This window comes from Thermobia domestica, chromosome 2 (genome assembly GCF_964235325.1).
Source record: "Thermobia domestica chromosome 2, izTheDome1.hap1.1, whole genome shotgun sequence".
NCBI classification, from domain to species: domain Eukaryota; kingdom Metazoa; phylum Arthropoda; class Insecta; order Zygentoma; family Lepismatidae; genus Thermobia; species Thermobia domestica.
Window position 1 is genome coordinate 316992594 of NC_137455.1, and position 20864 is coordinate 317013457.

General features: G+C 36.6%; 1 protein-coding gene across 1 annotated transcript in view; it reads right to left on the reverse strand.

Moving 5' to 3' along the window:
* Nucleotides 1-20864, reverse strand: part of LOC145679495 (inter-alpha-trypsin inhibitor-like) — a 61014-nt gene that overhangs the window by 5078 nt on the left and 35072 nt on the right. Inside the window, exons 4-5 of the mRNA XM_081750074.1 lie at nucleotides 16548-16559; nucleotides 8628-8786 (exon numbers count right to left, since the gene is read on the reverse strand). Of these exons, the coding sequence (XP_081606200.1) occupies nucleotides 8628-8786; nucleotides 16548-16559 (171 nt within the window). The remainder of the gene's footprint in view (nucleotides 1-8627; nucleotides 8787-16547; nucleotides 16560-20864) is intronic.

Genomic DNA, 20864 nt, shown 5'->3' on the forward strand with positions numbered 1-20864 from the left:
TTCTGCATTATTTTTCATTCTCTGTTATTAAAATTAGCACACAAGGCAAACGTCCTAGAAGTCCCTCACCTTTACTTTTAATTTCCGTTTATGCAGTCTATTGACAAACACCAAAAATGCTGAATCCTGTCTAACGGTTTTAACTTCCGTGATCAGCAATGAGGAAGATTTTCTACTGATGTTTGTATTTTCCTCGTTTGCTTTAAGAGTCAGAGATTTTTGTCTTCCGCTGGGACATCGAGTTTTTGCCGGGTTCGATTCCGATGAAGTCGGCTTGCACTGTGGACACCTGAATGACACTAAACTGATGAGCTAGACGTGGTTGGTGTCTAGAGGGAGGCCAGGAACTAATAAGGAAGATCGTGTGACGTGAAGGTGGAAAAACGGAGTTGCAACAAAAATAGCAGTCTGAAAGTTCTCGTGAAGGAGGGAGGTAGATCGTCGATGAGGGAACATTTACTAAATCCAGGTTGGGAAGCTAGTAACCGAATCATGGACATCCCTCAACAGTTAACGGCAAAGTACTATTTTGGCCAATCAGAATTCAAATACCAGACTGCATAAGCACGCCCCTAAAATTCTTCACTAATTGCTCTACCATCTCCTTTATTAATGCTGTGCTATATCTAAATATGAGTTTTATTACTAAATTATTACAAAAGGAACAGATTATTTAGAATCAAGTCCATACGTTATTTAGCCATTGCGTAATTAAGTATACATTAACTAGAGAAATATTACTCACCTATTGGCTCGTTATGGCCAATATTTAATGTACGATTCCTACATTCATCCTGTGACTGGAAATGTCAGAAATCCAGTTACGTTTCATGGTGGATGGCGCCTAGGGTCATGATCTCTGTGGTTCTCTCGTCAAATTAAAATGTTTACTTCCCACCTTTGTAAACATCAGAAATTAAAAAATTTTCCCCCGCCCTTTCACTCTCGATTTGGTTTATATCATGTTTGGTATAAGGATCTAAATTACTTTTTCTTTAAGTGTAATTATTTTCCTTTATTTGTATATATTTAGAATATTTTATGCTGCGCCAATTTGCCCAAGAGTGTGATGTTTTTGATGATGATTGTAATGATTTAGATCTTACGGAATATTTTGGAGTTGTTACATCCTCTCCGGGACGAATTCATTATACGAGAAAATGCTTTGATCGCATTCGCCAAAACTTTCCTTTTTCGCAATCTATTTCTGATATCGAGTCTCCCTCTAGTAGTTCTTCTTTTACCTTGTTATCTGATATGGCAGTTGGTGGTCAACAAGACAACCTGAGCGTTCTTAGTCACATTCTACGACCAGAAACGTTTTACATGTGTATGGGCGACTATGCGGCGCATTATATTGATCAATTTGAGGTATTGGCCCAAGTTAATAATTGGTCAGAACTGAAGAAGAAATGGATACTTGGCTCACAAATGAAAGGCCCGGCATCATACTGGTTTGAAACAATTTCTAAGCAGCCGGATTTTCCAGACATGATTTATGACCAGTTCAAGAATGAATTTAAGGATACCTTTAAAATGCTTTATTGCCGCAGTTAACGGAACACGAGATGCGTTCGAGGCAGCGTTCGTCTAATGAATCTGTTTTATCGTACCTGTATGCGAAGCGGAATTTAATTCTTCTCAATGATAAAGAGGCCCCAGTTCAGGAATAGATTCAGTTAATAATTGATGGTTTGATCCCTGAGTACATGCGTATCGCTATTAAAAAACCTATGCTACGATGGAACAATTAGTCCAGGACTTACTAGACGAAGAAAAGGCTAGGGTTTTATTAGAAAGAAAAGCGATTGTAAAGCTCGTCAAACAAAACCCTTTTCTCGCACAAGCGCCTGTTCAGCTGAATCCACCTGAGAATAGCGAAGCTCGTGGAAATTTTTTGTTCCGTGTCAGCAAGTTGATCGTTCACCTTGGACTTTAACCTCTGAAGCTTCCGCTCCGAAGGTGTCTGTGGATGAGTTCAAAGACCAGCTGGCTAATATATAGTTATACCAAGCTATCCGCACACGATGATTTTCTGTTAGCACATGAGGCCGATTTGAATCAGAAAGAACATTTATTACTTATCTCTAGATTTGGGAAAATACCTTCCACTACCTTGCCAGTCTTCTTATATGTGTAATGTATCTGCAGAATTTGCGACTATGATAAAACCATTTTTTAAAATTGTGTCGTCCACTTGGCTACCGCCTCGCTCGAAGGTTCGAGTTCCGATTCGTAAATGCTACGATTTGTTGGGGTCGAGAGATTAGTTACAGCCCCTAAACAGAAGTGGACAGCCTTTTTATGAAAGAGTCGATTGTGGACAAGGTAAATTTTTTATTTGGGTGTGGAGCCCTACAGACAGGAGATTTTTATTGTGAAAGGTTAAGGTCGTGGGACTAGCCATACAGAAAGCTATAGAAGATTTGTGCACGAATGTAACCGCAGAGAATGGTCCTCAATCTTCTGAAACTCCCGGATTTGACGTTACCCGTGTCAATGTGAACCCTGAACTTAATGATGGTCAGAAACGGCAATTATATGAGCTTTTTACAGAGTTTCAGGATGTATTTAGCTTGTCGCTTGATGACTTCTCGCAGACTTGTGGGTACGAACATGACATTCAACTTAAGGACCCTAAACCTGTTTCCGTTAAGCCCTATATTATACCCTTCCATCTTCGTGAAGCCGTCAACGAACAGATTAAATTATTACTGAAACAGGATGCAAATAAACCTTGCCATTCTCCCTGGAATTCTCCGATCACTCTGGTGGGTAAAAAAATTGTTCTTTCAGGATGATCGTTGATTTGAGAGGTGTTAATTCTAACTTAATTCCATCTAGTTTTCCTGTACCCTCTATGCAGGACATTTTAGAGCGTTCTAGTGGCCATAAATTTATCAATATTTCAGATCTGATGTCTGGTTTTATCAGATCAAATTAACGGAATGGAGCCAACCTATTACCGCCTTTTCAGTCCCGGGTGAAAGACAATACTGTTTTAGTGTTCTTCCCATGGGTTAAGTTACGAGCCCTAGTGCTCTTAACGATGTTATGGAGCTCACGCTTGAAGGTTGGAGAACGGCTCAGTGTATTATTATTTAGATGATGTTGTTTGGGGCAGACTCGTTTGAAAAAGTTATATCTACTACGCGGAACTTGTTTCAAAGACTCAGAGACCGTGGGTTGAACCTTTCCCCAGAAAAGGCTAAATTAGGCCATTACTCACTTGAGCATTTGAGCCACGTAGTTTCCAAACAAGAAATCTAAATTTCAGATCGTATCACCGATTCCGTAAAGAATTATAAGCGACCAAAGACGCACAAGCAGCTCAAGAGCTTCTTGGGGTTGTGTTCCTTTGTACGGTCCTATGTTTAGAATTTTTCTACGATCACGGAACCATTATTAAAGTTATTCCAAAAGGGTGTTCCGTATAAGTGGTCTGCTGCACATCATCAAACGTTCGAAAAAATGAAAGAAGCTATCATTTCTACCCTAACACTAATGAGACGATCCCAAGAAGGATGTGCATGTCTGTGATGCTAGTTTACATGGGTTGAGTGGAGCGATTCTACAGCCGGAAACGGATAAAAAGGACGCGCCGTTCGTGCCTATTGCCTTCTGTAGTCGAGCGCTTGGTCCACAACAACGTAAATATCACCTATATCATCTCGAACTTGCTGCAATCGACTTTACGCTGAGTCGTTTTAAGTATTTTTATTGAGAAGATATTTTTATTTAAAAACGGACTGTTACCCACTGACCTTTCTCCGTCAGATGAAGAACGTAGCGAAGTTTGCTCGCATCATTTCGGAGGTACAACAGTACTTATTTAAGATTTCGCACGTGCCCGGGAAAATGATTTTTTTGGCCAATGCATTGTTAAGGAATGGGAATTGTGAAAGAGACGTGGAAGACGAAGAGAAGAACCTTCAGCATCCGAGAGTATTTACGATTCAACTCGATGATACTCTGAAAGAAGAACAGCGCAAGGATTCTTACTTTAAAGATATTATTTCATTCTTAGAGGGTAGTAAAGACCAATATTACAATTTGGAACGTCAGGATTTGTGCTTCGAAATTAAAGATGGCATCTTATTCAGGAAATATCACCTTCCCTCATGGACACAGCTGTTGCCCGTCATTCCATCGACGCTAAGGGATCACGTTTTTAGACCTGCTCACAAATCCACGGAAAGGTTATGGAAAGACGTACCAGTTACTTTTACGTTGAAGTGTGTTGTACCTTTATGAAGAGATTCGTAGCGGATAGTTGCCGCCGATGTTAAGTCAGCGCTTCAAAAAGACTCCTTCGAAACCACCTGGAGTTCTTCAAACCATGCCTTCTCTGCCTCCTTTCTACAGATTGGCCTTATATCCAGTGGGGCCCTGCAGCGATGCAAACGCCCTTCGGCATAAGTATTTGGTAGTCTCGGTTGACTATAATACCAGATATGTTGTAACGGCAACAGTTCCTGATCAAACTGCAGCCACGCTTCCGGACTTTTTATACAACCATGTTTTCATGAGATTTGGTCTTTGTAAGGAAATTTTGGTCGACCGGTCTACAGACTTCACTGGAATTCTTTTTCAAGAATTGTGTAAAATCCTAGGTGTTGAGATTAAGTTCGTCAATCCTTGGCAACCCCAGACCATCGGCCTTGTAGAGGTCCAAATAAAACATTTAGAACCTCTTTTAAAGCGTAAGATAAACCCATTAGATCAGGGAAGTTGGGTGGATCATGTTCCTGCGGTCACTTTTTCGCATAAAGTCAAGGTGAATTTGTCAACTTCATTTTCACCTTTTTTTTTTTTTTTTTTTTTTTGCTTTATGGATTCGATTCATATCTTGAACATCAGGCCCTAATTAATGGACCGTGCATTCAAATTTCCAATGAAGACCGTTTGGTGACGTTGCAGGAGATTAGGGAAAGAGCTCAAGATAAGTTGTACGATCGTTTCCGTACGACCGCTACTTTGTATATACAATGAACTGCACGTAGCTGTCAAGTATAATATTGGACACTGTGTTTGGATTTATGACTCTTCCAGGAAACGAGGGCACGCCAAAGCATTCTCTGGTCATTATTTTCGACCAGGTATTGTGACAAGAGAAGACAATGCAAACGCCTACTTCATCAAATATAAAACATCGAAAGGAAGAGAGAAAATTGTGTCGATTGTCGTTACCAGGTTGAAGCCGTACTTTCCAGACCACCCTCCGCACAAGGACGCCGATCAGCCGGAGAACGTTTCGTGTATCCGTCAGGAAGGCCTAGACGATAGCTACCGGATAGAAGACTCCAAACATCTTACTCTTGTCACGAATCTAAAGAATCCAGTTCAATACGTACTAATAAGATACGTCCAATGAAGATACTAATAATAAAGTTAGTATTTTCTATGGGGATGCCGCTAAGCTAAAATGTGACGCTGTGGTTGACGCAGCCAATGAGACAGTGACGCCCAGATCTGGTGTTGATCGGGCAATTCATAGAGCCACCGGAAAGCAGCTCCTTGAAGACTTTAAGAAACTTGGTTCAATTCGACAGGGACAAACAAAAATGTAGCCAGGTTTCAATCTTCCAGCAGCTAACGTGATACCAAAATGTCGCTCTAAAGCGTCTTGATTGAACTTTACCGTCAGCATGTACTTGAGACAATACTCCATATATATTCTACCACTTCAAAGTACTCTGAACAGTAACTCTTAGAGAGTCCAAAAGAGTCAATTCAAGGCTAAAAGTGCTGTCATAATTGTTGAGTATGGTCTTCCAGTTCTTCAGTGTCTCATGTCTTTGTATAATGCTGTTAAATGTGTCGATGAATTAAAAGCGTTTATAATTCAATCCAAGTCTCTGTTAAAATTTTCGGTTCTCCCACTGTCTTCAAATCCTTCAAAGTGTAGGTCCCTGAAGAATTTAATTCCGGCAGAAACTGATTTACTGAAGAGTTGAAAGACGAGTTTTACGTTCGTTTTCTGGGAACAATTTGTGTTCATATGGGCCTGGGTAAGATTAGGACAAACTTCTATACCATAATATCCAGAGGACACGTCGACTTCATATAACCGTCAATAAAATTGGGTTACTGAATATAGTATCCTTGTAAGATACTTCATTCTTGGCGTAAAATTTATTTCTTATACATTTTACTACGTGCACAGAGTTTGAAAATGCCCACGAACACCAACTTGAGTCCGTGGGATGAGTCCGTGTCAATGACCATTTTCTGCTTTTTACTAAGAAAACTAAAGCTGTCACATATTTTTGTGCTAGATTTCGTTTCAGTAATCTTTCTATCGAGACCAATAACTCTTGCATTCGATGTACGTAATTTATTGTACAATCTAAGTAAGTGACGTTGCTGTTGTTTTATCTTTTTCTTTAAAAAATAAATTGTTTCAGAGGTATTCTCGTATTTGAATCCCTTTCTGTTAAAAGGGCATATGTAACATTTTTCACAATTTTAACTTTTTAAAAAGGAATGTTTTACAGGTAGATGTAGCAATTTGTGTTGAACGGACGTGTTTTTCTTGATACGTGTTGTAAATATAAGGCATTTTTCATTTTTTCATAAACCAAACCGTCTCGTAAGTAACTAGCATTTGTCATTTTCCGATATTTTTTATTATTGCACGTACCCCCTTTTTTAACTGACAGCGATTCAATGATTGTGTTTACTGTTGACAGTATTTATGTCTAAAGCAGATCTTTTTCTTTTTCTGTAAAAAAGAGATTGTTTTAGAGGCATTTTCTCGTAATTATTGTGTTCATTATTGACAATATTTAAGTCGATAACAGAATCTTGAGTATGACGTATTTTCGAAGATGTTGCATGAGAATCTGAGCTTTGAATTTTTGAATTAGGATTGCTTTTAATCCGTTTTCTTGGAGATTTACGGGAGTGATTTGACTTTGTGAAATATTTTGGAAGATTAGGAAATATATGTGGAATAGCAGCTGTCTTTAGTTACAATCTCTATCTAGGAGTCTCCACTTTCTCCCCATTTACCACGAAAGTATCAACTTTCACCAGAAGCTTCTCTGAAAGATGTGCGTTACACACGAAGCTATTGTGTGATACAGCCCACTCTTTTCTAGGCATAGCTCTCTTCCATTTAGTAAAAACCAATGGGGCTTTTGCCGGTCTAAAAAAGTGCTTACTTGCAGACTTATCGTAGCCATATCTCTGGTTTTCTCTAAACAATATGGTCACAGAAAATCACCAGACACAATCATAAATTTAAAAAAACACAACAAAATACCTCTCCGGCTGATTTCCAATACGTACAAGAAACTGCTCAAATTAAACGCTGCCCTCTGCTGCAGGGCGCGCAAACTAACATTACTAATCTTATGGCCAATAGACGAAGAGCTCGCAATTTCTCTTCTACTCACTGTATGGCACCGTGGTATCGTTGCTATCGACAAAACGTATTTCCCTATAAAAACGAAAACAAATGGAAGCAAAAAATTGCGGAATAAAAAAATATTAATTAACATTTCGTAAAAATGATGTATAATTATGTTTTATAAAGTTTCTTGTTAATTTTACTTTGGAATGCAAAACAGGAAAAAAAGACTAAACTAACACAAAAGAAATTCCAGATATACACTGAACCTAGATACAAGTAAAACATCCATACTTTGTGGACTCTCATCAAGCAACCTCAAGATTTACTACAATTTTGACAAATAGCAAAGGGATAAACATCGGTATGAAGTATGATTACAGCATAAAAGTAAGGACTAATCATGCCACCAATCGACTTAACCTGGAACAACTATTAATGTCTGGAAAACGGAATCACTAATACCAAATACCAAAGTCGCAAACAAGACAAACAAAGAGCATTTTAAACATCTCTTTTTACAGGAAATAAATGAAAATGATGCAGAGTAGTACAGGGTGCGGCACGTAAAACCGGCCCGTCGTAATATTCTTTTATATTGTGTTTTTGGTAACACTTAAATAATCTACCTTCCTACCAAGAGATGGCGTGTCGAGGTCGGGTCGACTTACGTGACCTGCAGCAGTCACGTGCAGCCGCATCCAGTGAAACTTGTCGAAACCAGTTGAGAAAAAGGCCTCGTTGTGTTAAGCCGGGTGAGTGTCAGTGTGTGATAATGCCGTATTCGATACCCAAGCGTGTTGCCATTGTTGAAGGGTTCATTCTCACTGGATCTTTTTTGAAAACAAAGAATTTGTTTCGGGAGAAATTTCTAGGACGTTCTGTGCCAGCAAAAAGCACCATTCAGGAATTGATTGAAAAATGGCGGCGTACAGGATCGGTTCAAAATGCTCCCAGGAACAGACGACCATCTGTCTGCACACCTGAATTAAAGATGCAGGTGGAGGAGATAATGACATTCCTCCTACACCTGCATGTTCAATACAATGAAATCTTCAATACATTTCATTTATGTGTTGTAGTTAATCATATTGAATACATTACATATCATTTTATGTGTTCACTTTACGGGCCGGTTTTACGTGCCGCACCCTGTATAATACTAAATAGGTCATAATGAATAAAATCTACCTATATATTCCAGATTAAAGAAAGAAACTGGACCAACTGTAATGATTTATTCATTACACTATATTATGATCGGATTACTTACCGCACACTCTTTCACATTCATCTTTTGTAAGGAATCTATTGAAGTTCCCTCCACATCCACCATATGTAAATAAGTGACATTCTTTACTAATCCTATCATAGTAATATCTTCTATAGTAGCCTTTACATGGACCTGAATCAGGTTGGCCTCGACATCTCGCTGGAGAATAAAGACATTATTATAATGAAATGGAGTACATTAATCAAACCATTTATATCAACACATAGCTGGTAAAATTAATAGTTTTCTTTCTGTGTTTCATTGCAACAAACTACTTGTAATTAGCAAATTGCTTCAAATTAGCACATATTCGAATTTTTAGATATAAGAATCATTTCAAAGCATGTATGCTCGTTATATAATCATGAAAAAATTTACTGTTTAAACGATCACAGGATAATAAAACAATTATATTAATCTCCGTTTGATTGCCAAAGTTGAGCTACCAACATCTCCATTGAGGTCATTGTGAAGACTTCCAAAACTTGTGTCTCTCTTCAGAAAGCCCGCCCTTAGACTTGGAATAATCCTCTAGAATTTGCTGCGGATCAGTAAACGAAAATGAATAGTCTGTGAATATCTTTTCCCTACTGTGTTTTGTGTAAACACATTTTCAATTAGTTTCTTTCAGCTGACGAAGTCCAGTATCGTTTTCTTTATTGTACGAAACAAAAAATGAGTATAAACATAAAAATAATAAAATAAATATTTTTAAAGCTCTGAACTATTGTTTCTAAAATCTACTTTCCTTTGAGGTTGGGGTCTATTTATCGATTATTCTGGTCCTATTTCATTATCATCTGTTATTTTTATATGTGTTTCGTTTATGATTTACTTCTGAATATAAACTTTATTCTCTCGTCTGCATTTTTTTACAGCTTGGGCTCTCCGTTTGTCCCTTCCGTCGATTTGGAATGATTTATTCTTTCATAAGCAAATTACTGGAAATATTGTTCTTGTACTTGCCTTGTGAGTGACCTAAATTCGATTCTCTCGAAGTATACAGTTTAAGCTATGGATTCCTTTGAAAAGGCTATATCCGAGATTAGGAATGGAAAGGCAACCGGAATATATAACATACCAATCGAATTCATTAAATTATGGGAGACAAGGGAAAGAAAGAATTTTTCCGACTATGAAATGAAATGTATGAAACAGGAGAGTGACCAAAAGACTTTCATGATACCAATGGCTAGGAAGTAAACTCAAAGACATCTTAGGATTATAGAACTATTAGTCACATATCTCATGCAGCTAAAAGTCTGCTCCGAATACTGAACAGAAGGTTATATGGAAGAACAAATGAAGAAGTTGAGGAGGAGCAGTTCGGGTTCAGAAGAGGAAAGGATACAAAAGATGCAATTTGATTAACAAGTGCAATTGGCGAAAGATTTAAGAAAAAGGGAAAGAGGTGTATGTTGTATTTATTGACCTAGAAAAGGCTTTTGTCAGCTTGAATTGGGAATTGTTGTTGGGAGTTCCAACGAAGATAAGATTGGAATGGAAATATAGAAGACTCATAAGAAACTTATACAAGAACCAACAAGTAAGCGTTAGGATAGGGGAAGAACTGACAAAATAGAGTGCAATTGGAAGGGGAATTCGACAAAAATGCTGCCTCTCGCCAATACTATTTAACATCTATCTACAAGAGATAGTGAAAAAGAGCCTACATGATGATGTTGACATTTTGGTAGGAAGTAGAATGATTAGATACATAAGATTTGCAAGCGATATAGCGCATGTTCCAGAATCCGAAAAGAAAATCAATAAAATATTGGAAAAAACAAGGAAAGGCTCTGAAGAATATGGGATGAAAATAAATGTTAGAAAGACAAAAGCCATGGTGATTGGAAGGAAGGGATCTGTGTCAAAAATGAAAGTGGGAGGGGAGAAAATAGAACAAGTGAATAGTTTTCGATATCTGGGTAATATTCTTATTAATGACATGAAGTGTGAACGTGAAATAAAAGTAATGAAAGGAATGGCGAAAGAACCCTCTAGGAGGAAGAAAAATCTGTTATGTTGGACCTTCAACAACGAGTTGAGAAAAAGACTCATAAAATACTTCGTGTGGAGTATTGTACTGCATGGGGCGGTAACGTGCACGAAAATAGATCAAAAAGTCGTGAAAATCGACTGGAAGCCTTCAAAATGTGGTTGTGGAAAGGAATGAAAGTAATTAGTTGGATCGAGCGGAAAACGAATGAGAGAGCGTTGGAAGTGTTGGCGGAGAAAAGAACAGTTTTAGGTATTATTAAGAAGAGGAAGAGAAACTGGTTAGTACATTGTCTAAGAAGAAATTGTATCATGAGGGACGTCCTAGAGGGTATGGTGGCTTGAAAGAAAGGGAGGAGGCAAAGCAGACTACAATTAGTGGATGATATAAAAACAGAAAGATTTTACAAAGAGGTTAGGGGATACGCGAAGACAAAGAGGTTAGCGAAGGACCGTGGAACATGGAAGCTTCTCAGTTGCGAGAAGAGACCTGCCAATAAAGGCAGAATACTTATGATGATGATATCTCATTGAAAGAGAAAAGTATTCTATGGCTGAAACTAAAGATGCGAATGTTATTAAATACACAATATTTTTATTACTAACACCTCTATTATTTAGGTAGCAGTAGATGTTCCAAATTAACTATAGGCAAAGAATCAATGATAAACTAACAATGGGAAGGCTTTCAAATTCTGAATGTCAATTGGTGAGTATTTACAAGTTTGGGACTCCATATCTCACCTCAGCATTAAATAAACAAAGCTTGGATCGAAGAAAGCTTGGATCACTGACAAGCGTGGATCGAAGAAAGAAGTAAGTTGAATTGCTTTAGTTCAGTTCCTGATTGTTACTCTTTGCCTACGTTCCCGAACTTCGTTGAGGATCGATATTTAAAAGTGAACTTCTAATATTTTCCAAACAGTCCATGTCATTTCCGTTTACTTTAAACATATCGATGTCACATCGATGTCAGTTTAAAATGTCAATATCAGTAATAGCAAATTATGGTCCACAACTCCGATTATTTACATATACATGTCTCTTTTGAAAATGATGAAGCAGAATTTGACTCCCCATAAACCTGTGACTATAAGCATATTTTTCATAATATTTTGCACAGTTATATTGCTACCTACCACCTTACTAAATATCGTCTTATTCGAATTTTTTGCACGTATATGAGTTTTTTTTAACTTCGAAACCTAATTAGATCTTCATAACTCGGAAACCATAACCTTGCAAAACATAATATTTTACACACATAGCAAGTGCAACTATGCAACTATGCCAAGATTGATTATAAATCAGAGTAAACCAGGACGCAGGATAGTTTGAAAATGTATAGATAAAATATGATCTCAACGATTCATGGGCAACCATGCTCTATTTTTGGTTCGCAGTAAAATAAATCCATTCGGCTTTTAGCTCCTATTTATGATCCAATTATTTAACTTTTCCGATTTTCTGAAATTTGATTGTATATATGAACCACAGTCGTAAATCCTCTATCATGAATGATGATATATGAAGATTACTATTCCGTAATTGAATCGATTTCTCTTAAAAGGGCGTATGTAATATTTTTCATGATTTTCATTTTTTACAAAACTAACTAGTTAAGAGGTAGAAGCAACGATTTCTGTTAACACTAGAAGCATCATAGGGGTCATTTTGACCCGTCTTTATGATTAATTTGTTATAATTTCTCAAGTATTGAAAATGTGGTCACTAGATGTCACGACTTTTTATCACTCTACCAATACTCTAACTTAAACACATTTTGACACTTAAGAATATTTATATATACCACATTTTTTACATTTTACCTAGAAGCCTCACAAGGGTCATTTTGACCCTCATGCCTAAAACGCGGATTTTTGACAATTGCAAACGTTTTGATACTCACATATTTTACACATACTAATCAGTATTACTTTTGTGACTTATTTAAATCACTATATGTGTGTTCTAAGTGGTTACTGTGAGTGTGATGCATGATGAGTGCTGAGAAAAAAACTTTCGTCGGATGAAATACTACAAGAACTACAGGCTATTGATGGAATGGACTCAGGTGATGACTATAGTAATAGAAGTGACGATGAATATATTGGTGATATCAGCATTGATGAACTGTGAGATGGTGAAAGTGTTTCTGCAAGTTATGAAGAATTTAGTGACAAAGGAAGAATGGGGGATGAGACTGATGCTGAAAATTTTGAATTATCCAGAGATCAGACAATTTTGGGTCGAACAAACCTGTGCAAGTGTTCGCGGAAGGGCTAAACATCATAACGTGTTACGTAAAACTCCAGGTCCAACCCCATATGCTTTTCGACATGTCGACGACACAGTTTCTAGTTCTTTCAGACTTATAATAGATGAACCTGTTATGCGACATATAAAGAAGTGTACGGAAGTCGAAGCTCAAAGAGTTTTGAACGACCCAGCTTGGTCAGTTTCACTTCAAGAGTTGTACGCCTTCATAGGGTTGTTGTATCTTCGCGGTGCTTTAGGAATTAAGGGGATTAGCATAAAGAACCTTTGGTCAAAGAAATGGGGACCGCGAGTTTTCAGTGAAACAATGTCAATAAGAAGATTTAGAGAAATTATGCGGTTTCTAAAATTCGATATAAAAAGTACTAGGATGGAAAAGTATCAATCTGACAAGTATTGTATGATTTCCACGGTTTGGAAAGCATTTATTAAAAACTCTCAAAAGTGCTACAATCCAGAACCTTATTGTACGGTTGATGAACAACTGTTTCCAATGAAGACGAGGTGCAAATTCATACAGTTCATGGGCAACAAACCAGACAAATATGGCGTTAAATTCTTTATGCTAGTGGTAGTGGAACACAAATACATAATAAATGGCTTCCCATATTTAGGGAAGTATGATGAACGACCAGCAAACACACAGCTTGGTGAATTTGTTGTACAGAAGCTTGTGAGACCTTTCTCAGAGTCCGGATTGAATGTCACATGTGACAACTTTTTCACATCCCTACGCCTCGCTCGTGATCTCAAGAAAAATAATATCAGTTTGGTAGGAACTATCCGTACCAACAGAAGAGAAGTTTCAGATTCAGTAAAAAAAAGTAGAGGGAAAAGACCTATAGAGTACAACTGTACTGAAGACTGAAGATGATATCACGCTCACGGCATATCATTGTAAGAAGAACAAAAATGTCTTTGTTTTGAGTAGCCTACACTCTTATGTTGATATCGATATCAGCCATAAGAAGAAAAAGCCTGAAACAATTTTATTTTACAATAAGCAAAAGGTTGGAGTTGATGTAATCGATCAGATGGGACGAAAATACTCCGTGAAAGCTGCGAGTAGAAGATGGCTAGTACAGATTTTCTATAACATCCTTGATTTGGCAGCTATAAATGCTTTCGTCCTCTACAAGCTGGTAACGAGCAGAAAGATCACTCGCCACCAATTTCTTTTGGCGTTAGGAGAGGAACTGTGTTCGGAAGTGAATTCACTAAAGGAGGACAGTAATCGTACCAAACAGTGTGTACCTGGATTGCTACAAACAACCAAGCGGAAGAGATGTCAAGTTGCTGAGTGTATTGGAAACAATACACAAGATCAATGTTTCCACTGTAAGAGGCACGTCTGTGGATCCTGTACAAAGATCACCAAAAAGTACGTTGTTTGTTCAAGATGTGATGAGTAGGTATGCAGATGTGAACATTATAAAACATACCTTCTTGGAAAGACGTTCATGTTCTAATTCATTTTTATTACATTTTATTTTAATTCCTATTGTTTATGAAGGGAAACTAAGAAATTTTACTGTAACAATAAGTAGTGTTAACTATATTTGCTATATTATGTAACTTCATTTTAAGTAACTTTATAAATTACAAAACTTATAATATTAAAATTCTTCACTAAGAATAATAACAAATGTAAAATAATGAAATTTGAATTTAAAAATAATAAAGCCCAACAATAAAACCACAAGTATACAAAAAGTAAAGCGTAGTACAGTTTATGACTGTATTTTTAAGTAGGGGTCAAAATGACAACTTTGATGCTTCTAGTATAAGTAAGATTATGATGCTCCTAGTGTTAAAATTAAGTGTATTCCTTGAAACGTGTTGAAATTATAAGACATTGAAATCTGCGTTTTCTGTTGAAAGGGCTTAATTCCACAAATACGCCGTTTTAACTGAAACTCAGACAAGCAGAAGTATAATAATGAAAAGTTTTACGCAAAGAAACATATCCCAAAATTCTTTCCTGGTCGCGATCCCAGCGACCTTCCATGTGACGGGGGTTTCACCATCATCAAACGAACTCTTAAGAAAGGTAAACGCCTTTACACTGTACATGAATTGACGGAGTTGATTATTCACAGTAGTAGGTCTGGTAACTTCACTGTTGTTCAATTCAGTAATGAAGATAATTTAGATTTCAGTTCATGGTGACCACAATACTATAAGAAAAGAATCTAGTTTCTCTGAAGACAAGGAACAAACAGAGAAATGATCAAATAAAATAACTTATGGGATCACCAGTCTTCACCACTTTATCTATTCTACAAACAATTCATGAGTACGAACAGGTTTTTTTCCAAGTCTTAATGGACTAATGAATAGTCATGCAATACTACGAAAACTGTATTACTTCCTAAAACCAAACTGAACGGAAAATGAGCTGTCCTTTAAAGATAAACTAGGTTAGACATGGAAAAGTGTATGGATCAAATACTGGATGAACATAAAAATTTATGTCGCTCAATTAAGCCATTATGTCGCCCAATCAGTGACATTATGGGGAGTGACTCATAAAAAATTCATTGTGTTATAAGATGTTGGCATTTTCAGAATACTGCATTGTTTGTTCTTCCTAAAATATTGTATTCTGCTGGTTTGTACTAGTGTTACATATTTCTGAAAAATCATAGTACTGAGTGTAATGATTATATTACAATAATGTTAATTATAATATATTTATGTGCTCTGTTGGTAGGTCTATCAGCTGTACTGGACTCTGAACACACGCTGAGGAATTTGGGGAATAATACTTAAAGAATACTCGCTTGGCTTAAAAATAAAATTTCTACTACTAAAATAATATTTTTCTTACGCAATCCTACTTACTTGCATTCCCAATCATGTCTTGTGTCACAACCAAAGTAAAAGCAACTTAAATTTATAATTCCTTGCTTTGGAGTTAGACCAGCTGAAGATCAGTCTCCGCTTTGTCGCTACAGTTACCGTGAGAAAATTTCACCTTTTATACTGGCACAATATTAAGATTTGCAGGATTCTAATTTAGCTTTTAGGTGGTCTAGGTATATTTCAGCATTAACTTCAGCATTTTTTGATATCGCTAAACATGGAAGTCAAAGTACTTTACAAGTCGGAGTAAGGCAAACAGTGACGACAAGTGTTAATTCAGAACTTGTCATGACAGAGATTAAATATTTTTTTACATTTATTTTTGGAAGACAAAATGTCTGCTTTCCAATTATTATTATTAGTATAACTAATTATTATTATTACCAACTACTACTATTAGTATCTCTGTCTTTCATCAATATACTACCAATGTAACAGTGTCTAAAATTTTAGATATATTTAAGAAAAACCCTGGTCTCACGTTTTATGTCACCATGTTTTCTGTTAAAACTACGCATGTGCCAAAAATTTAATGCTTTTTTATAAATTAAAACATCCCCAGTTACATCGTATAGAGCTTATAAACAATCAGTAGCTATGTACATTTACACATATTTTTCTTTTTCCATCAACCAAACCTACGCGTGAGAAAACAGTATTTTGTCATTTCCTGAAAATTTTGTTTATTGCACATGTGCCATTTTAACACAAAGCGATTCAATTCAGAATGCTATAAAAATACACACTGCTATTAAAATTTATTTCAAAATTCACTCTTACCATCTGGAGTTCCTGAAATATAACGTAAAAAAATGAGTGGAACTTATTTTAATTCTTGAAATTTAAAAGAGATACGTAACCAAAAATTGTTAACGTACAGCATGCACGTTGCTATTAAAATAATAAATCTACGATTGCATGAGCACAGAAAATAAAAATAAATTTTCTCCACAGGGTTATTGTTTGGACCCAGATGGTTCAGTTCAAGAAGGTTCTAATAAGTGGGCAAACTTAGCAGATACAAGCCTTCCGGAGATTAACAAAAAGTGTTATCAGTCACCTTGGTATACACCAATTGCATGTCAATTACATAATCATTTGTTACATCTGTTCTTGTTCCAGAAGATAAAGCCAGGCTTCCTGCTGCCTCGTCTCCCGAAGCGGGTACATGGTTGATGGCGATACCTTCTCCGCCTTTAGGCCTTCATTTGTCAAATGAAAGCTTTCGAATTGCTGCAGCCTTACGTTTAGGCTTAGCAGTTTGTGAGCCTCATCGCTGTCCAGCTTGTGGGGATGAGGTTAACCAACGTGGCCTGCATGGCCTTTCATGCATGAAGAGCGCTGGTAGATTCGCCCGACATTCCTCGGTAAATGATATAATACTACGAGCCCTCAACACAGCTGGATTTCCTTCAATACGGGAACCTTCTGGTTGCTGTCGTACGGATGGAAAGCGACCGGATGGGATGACACTGATTCCATGGATGAGAGGTAAATGTTTATTGTGGGACTTCACATGCGCTAATACATACGCTCATTCAAGTCTCCCTCGGTCAGTAATGAACGATGGAGCTGTTGCTAATCGCAGAGAAGCTGAAAAGCAAAGAAAATACAACAACCTTCTCAAAAAGTTTGTTTTCACTCCAATCGCTATTGAAACAAGTGGTGCTTGGGGTGCAAGAAGTCTAGAATTCATTAGGGAGGTAGGAAGGCGCATTTCTTGTGTTTCCGGCGAACTTCGCTCCACATCCTATCTAATACAGCGCATATCCGTTTCTATCCAACGTGGTAACGTCTCGTCGGTCCTTGGCACTTTACCACCTGGCAAGGAACTGGATGAGGTGTTTATACTCTGAGAAGAATTGTCTTTGTAGAAGAACGTAATCAGAATCTAATTGCTTGATATTGTAAAGATTTTAAATATATTTGAGATAACAGGAAAAGGTTTTGTAGCTGCTGGTGCAAAATAAATAATTTTTAATATGAGATGTGTCTAATTTATAGAAGTAATTGTATCAATATTATCATCTGTATCTCTCTCTCTCTCTCTCTCTCTATATATATATATATATATATACATATATATATATATCCCTTACAAACACATATTATCTCTAACTCGCATTATCTGTCTCTGCGCATAAATAGCTACCTAATCTTTCGTTCGGGGGTGAGGAAATGTTACAAACAAAAATAGATCAATAGAGTTACTGGATGCTCCAAAAATATTTTCCAAATAACCATTACCATTTGTAGTCCAAGAATTTTAGGGCAAAAAAGTCGAATCGACCTAACAAATTAGAAAGAAGTTGAGACTTTACACAGTTGTTTGTTAACTCCTACTAATGAAAATACTAAATGTCCCCTAGAATCCAACTTTTGCTTTGGCCGCCATCTTGGAAATTGGTGGCTAAATTTATGTTTTTTGAGGAACACCTGAAAACCATTACAGATATGAAAATTCCAAGGGACAAAAAATATTCTACATAACAAAACAAACATTTTTATATATAACATTTTTGTGTGGGATGAAAAGTTAAAAATTTACACAAGATTGTAAATCACAAATTTTGAATGTTATTGCGGATATGCAAAATTCAAATAGATTTTTCTAGTAGGTTTGTTATTATTATAAAATATTTTTTCTTACCAGAATAGTTTAGTCCTCAGAGGTATCAAATACTCTTTCCAGTGCTGAATTACCACAATTTGTTCCCTGACACTGTCCACACATCGCTGAGTAGAATAATCCCGAGTGAACACACTTGCACACTTGTGTTATGTACTGCAATTTTTAAATCAAACTTTACCACTTGAAAAAAAAAATGGCATCAGATAATTACAGTATGACACCAATATCAAGTGAAGATAGGGCGCGTTTTGTTTCTTTCTAGGTCGGGGAAGGGGGTGATAAGGTGAGTTTCAGCCCCGAGCGACAACTAGCTTAGTTGTGTCGCTGATATGTGGACAATGTCAGGGATCAAATTCAGAGAGTTCATCACTGGAACTAGTATTTGATAGTTCTGAGGACTAAATTACCCTGGTAAGAAAAACTATTTTATAATAATAACAATTATACTAGAAAAATCTATTTGAATTTTGCATATCCTCAATAACATTCAAAATTGGTAATCTTCAATCTTGTATAATTTTTATTTTTTATCCTACAGAAAAATGTTATATATAAAAAAATGTTTGGTTTTTATGAAGAATATTTTTTCTCTTGGATTTTTTATGTCTGTAACGGTTTTCAAGTAATTCCCCCAAAAAAACATAAATTTGGCCGCCGTTTTCCAAGATGGCGGCCGAAGCACAATTTGAATTCTAGGGGACTTTTAGTGTTTTCATTAGTATGAGGTAATAATTAATTGTACCAAGTCTCAACTTTCTTCTATTTTGTTCGGTCGATTATCCTATAGTACAGTCAATAGGTACCAAAATGTGGGTGCTGATTGCATTAAGTGAGATGGTTTTAAAAACTTGATAAAAGTATGTATTAGGATGATCTAAATAACATACTAAATTTGCAACCTCGTGAGATTTCCGTTGGCGCCGCCATCTTGGTAAAATGGCGCCTGAAGCAGAATCTTCCTAAAATAGCATTATAAAATGTTTTTCTTTCACAAACAACTCGGCTCCCTTACATTCTAGCACAAAATAAGTTATTATCGGAAACAAAGAGCTTAAATTTGCTACAATTAAGGTCCTATACATTTTTTTCGTAGAATCAATAGTTTCGATGAAACAGCCCTAGGAAATTGACATTTCTTCTTCTATGCCTATAAAAAGGTCTTGTGGTTTTTATGTAATTTGTTTTCTGTATCTGCCAGATTGTATTGTTTTTCTTTCTGCGCACCACTTAACTTTAGTATTTGCCACATTTTTCTATATTGCTTCAATAGGTTGTTACAATAATATTATTTCCACAACACCTTTTGAGGTAAAGATTGCGACGCTTTTTTTTTCTTTTTTTTCAATGTGGTATCCCCAGTAGGCCTACTCCACAGCATGTAATACAAATTTATTGTTTTGCAAGACTTCTTGTTTTTATTTGGAATAGGATCGCTAAAATCATCCTCGGTACCATTTTATAATTGGGTTCAATGCTAAAATTTTGGGTTCCATATCGCCACACTCTGATTGCAATGTGACGTCGTCTTCAATGCTTAGGAAAAATGTTTCGACCGCTGAGTCGACAATGTCTTCCTCGTATGACTCGTCGATAACTTATGTACTTGGTACACGATTGTCCGTTACAGTTTAAACAAATTATTGAGTATTTCAGTCCAGCTTTCTTGCAACCGCATGTTATTCCACACCCTGTCTTACATTTGCAAGATATACATTTCATTAACGCTGGAGGTGCATTATCCATCAATGTTGAAACTGGAATTAGATCACCAAGGCTTCTTTTCCATTCCCATTGTTCCGGATTCTTCTTAACTTCACGTCATAACTGAACTCGATGGTAAGTTCGTAGTTGTCTTGCTGCGATGGTTGTCGGTGGCTATGATGGAAAATTAAATTTACTTTTTGATAAGCATCTGGAGAAACAGTGATATCGATATTCGTCAATGGATTTTTTTCTTTCTTATTGTATCCGTATAATGCGAGTAGAAAACGTTCTCCGGCATCAGCAATAGGTTGCATCCAGTTCAGCATTTTCTTTCTGTAACTCCTGGATATTTCTTTCAAATGCTTTTGTTTACTCAAAACTGTTAGGATCGTCATTTTCCCATGACTGAATAGAGCAGAGGTCGTATCTGAGCCGCTGAATGCATGAAGAAATAGTATATTGTCTTCAATTATTTTTCCACCTTTTAACTGTTACAAAAATACAATGTTTGCAAGTTTGCTCCTTTTCCTGGCTTCAAGAAGTATAGATTTTCATAGGTTGCGCCTACATTTGCCAGAAGAACTAGGAGGTCAATATCTTCTCCAACAATTACTACATTCTCGAATAAAGAAGAGAATCTACAGTCTCTCCACATAGTGTACGTAGCTTGTGCTAATTGAAGCAAATGATTCGTTGCGAGGCCACACAACTTTATTCAGTAAATGCACTCCATCAATAACAAAGACGCTTCTTTCAAAGTT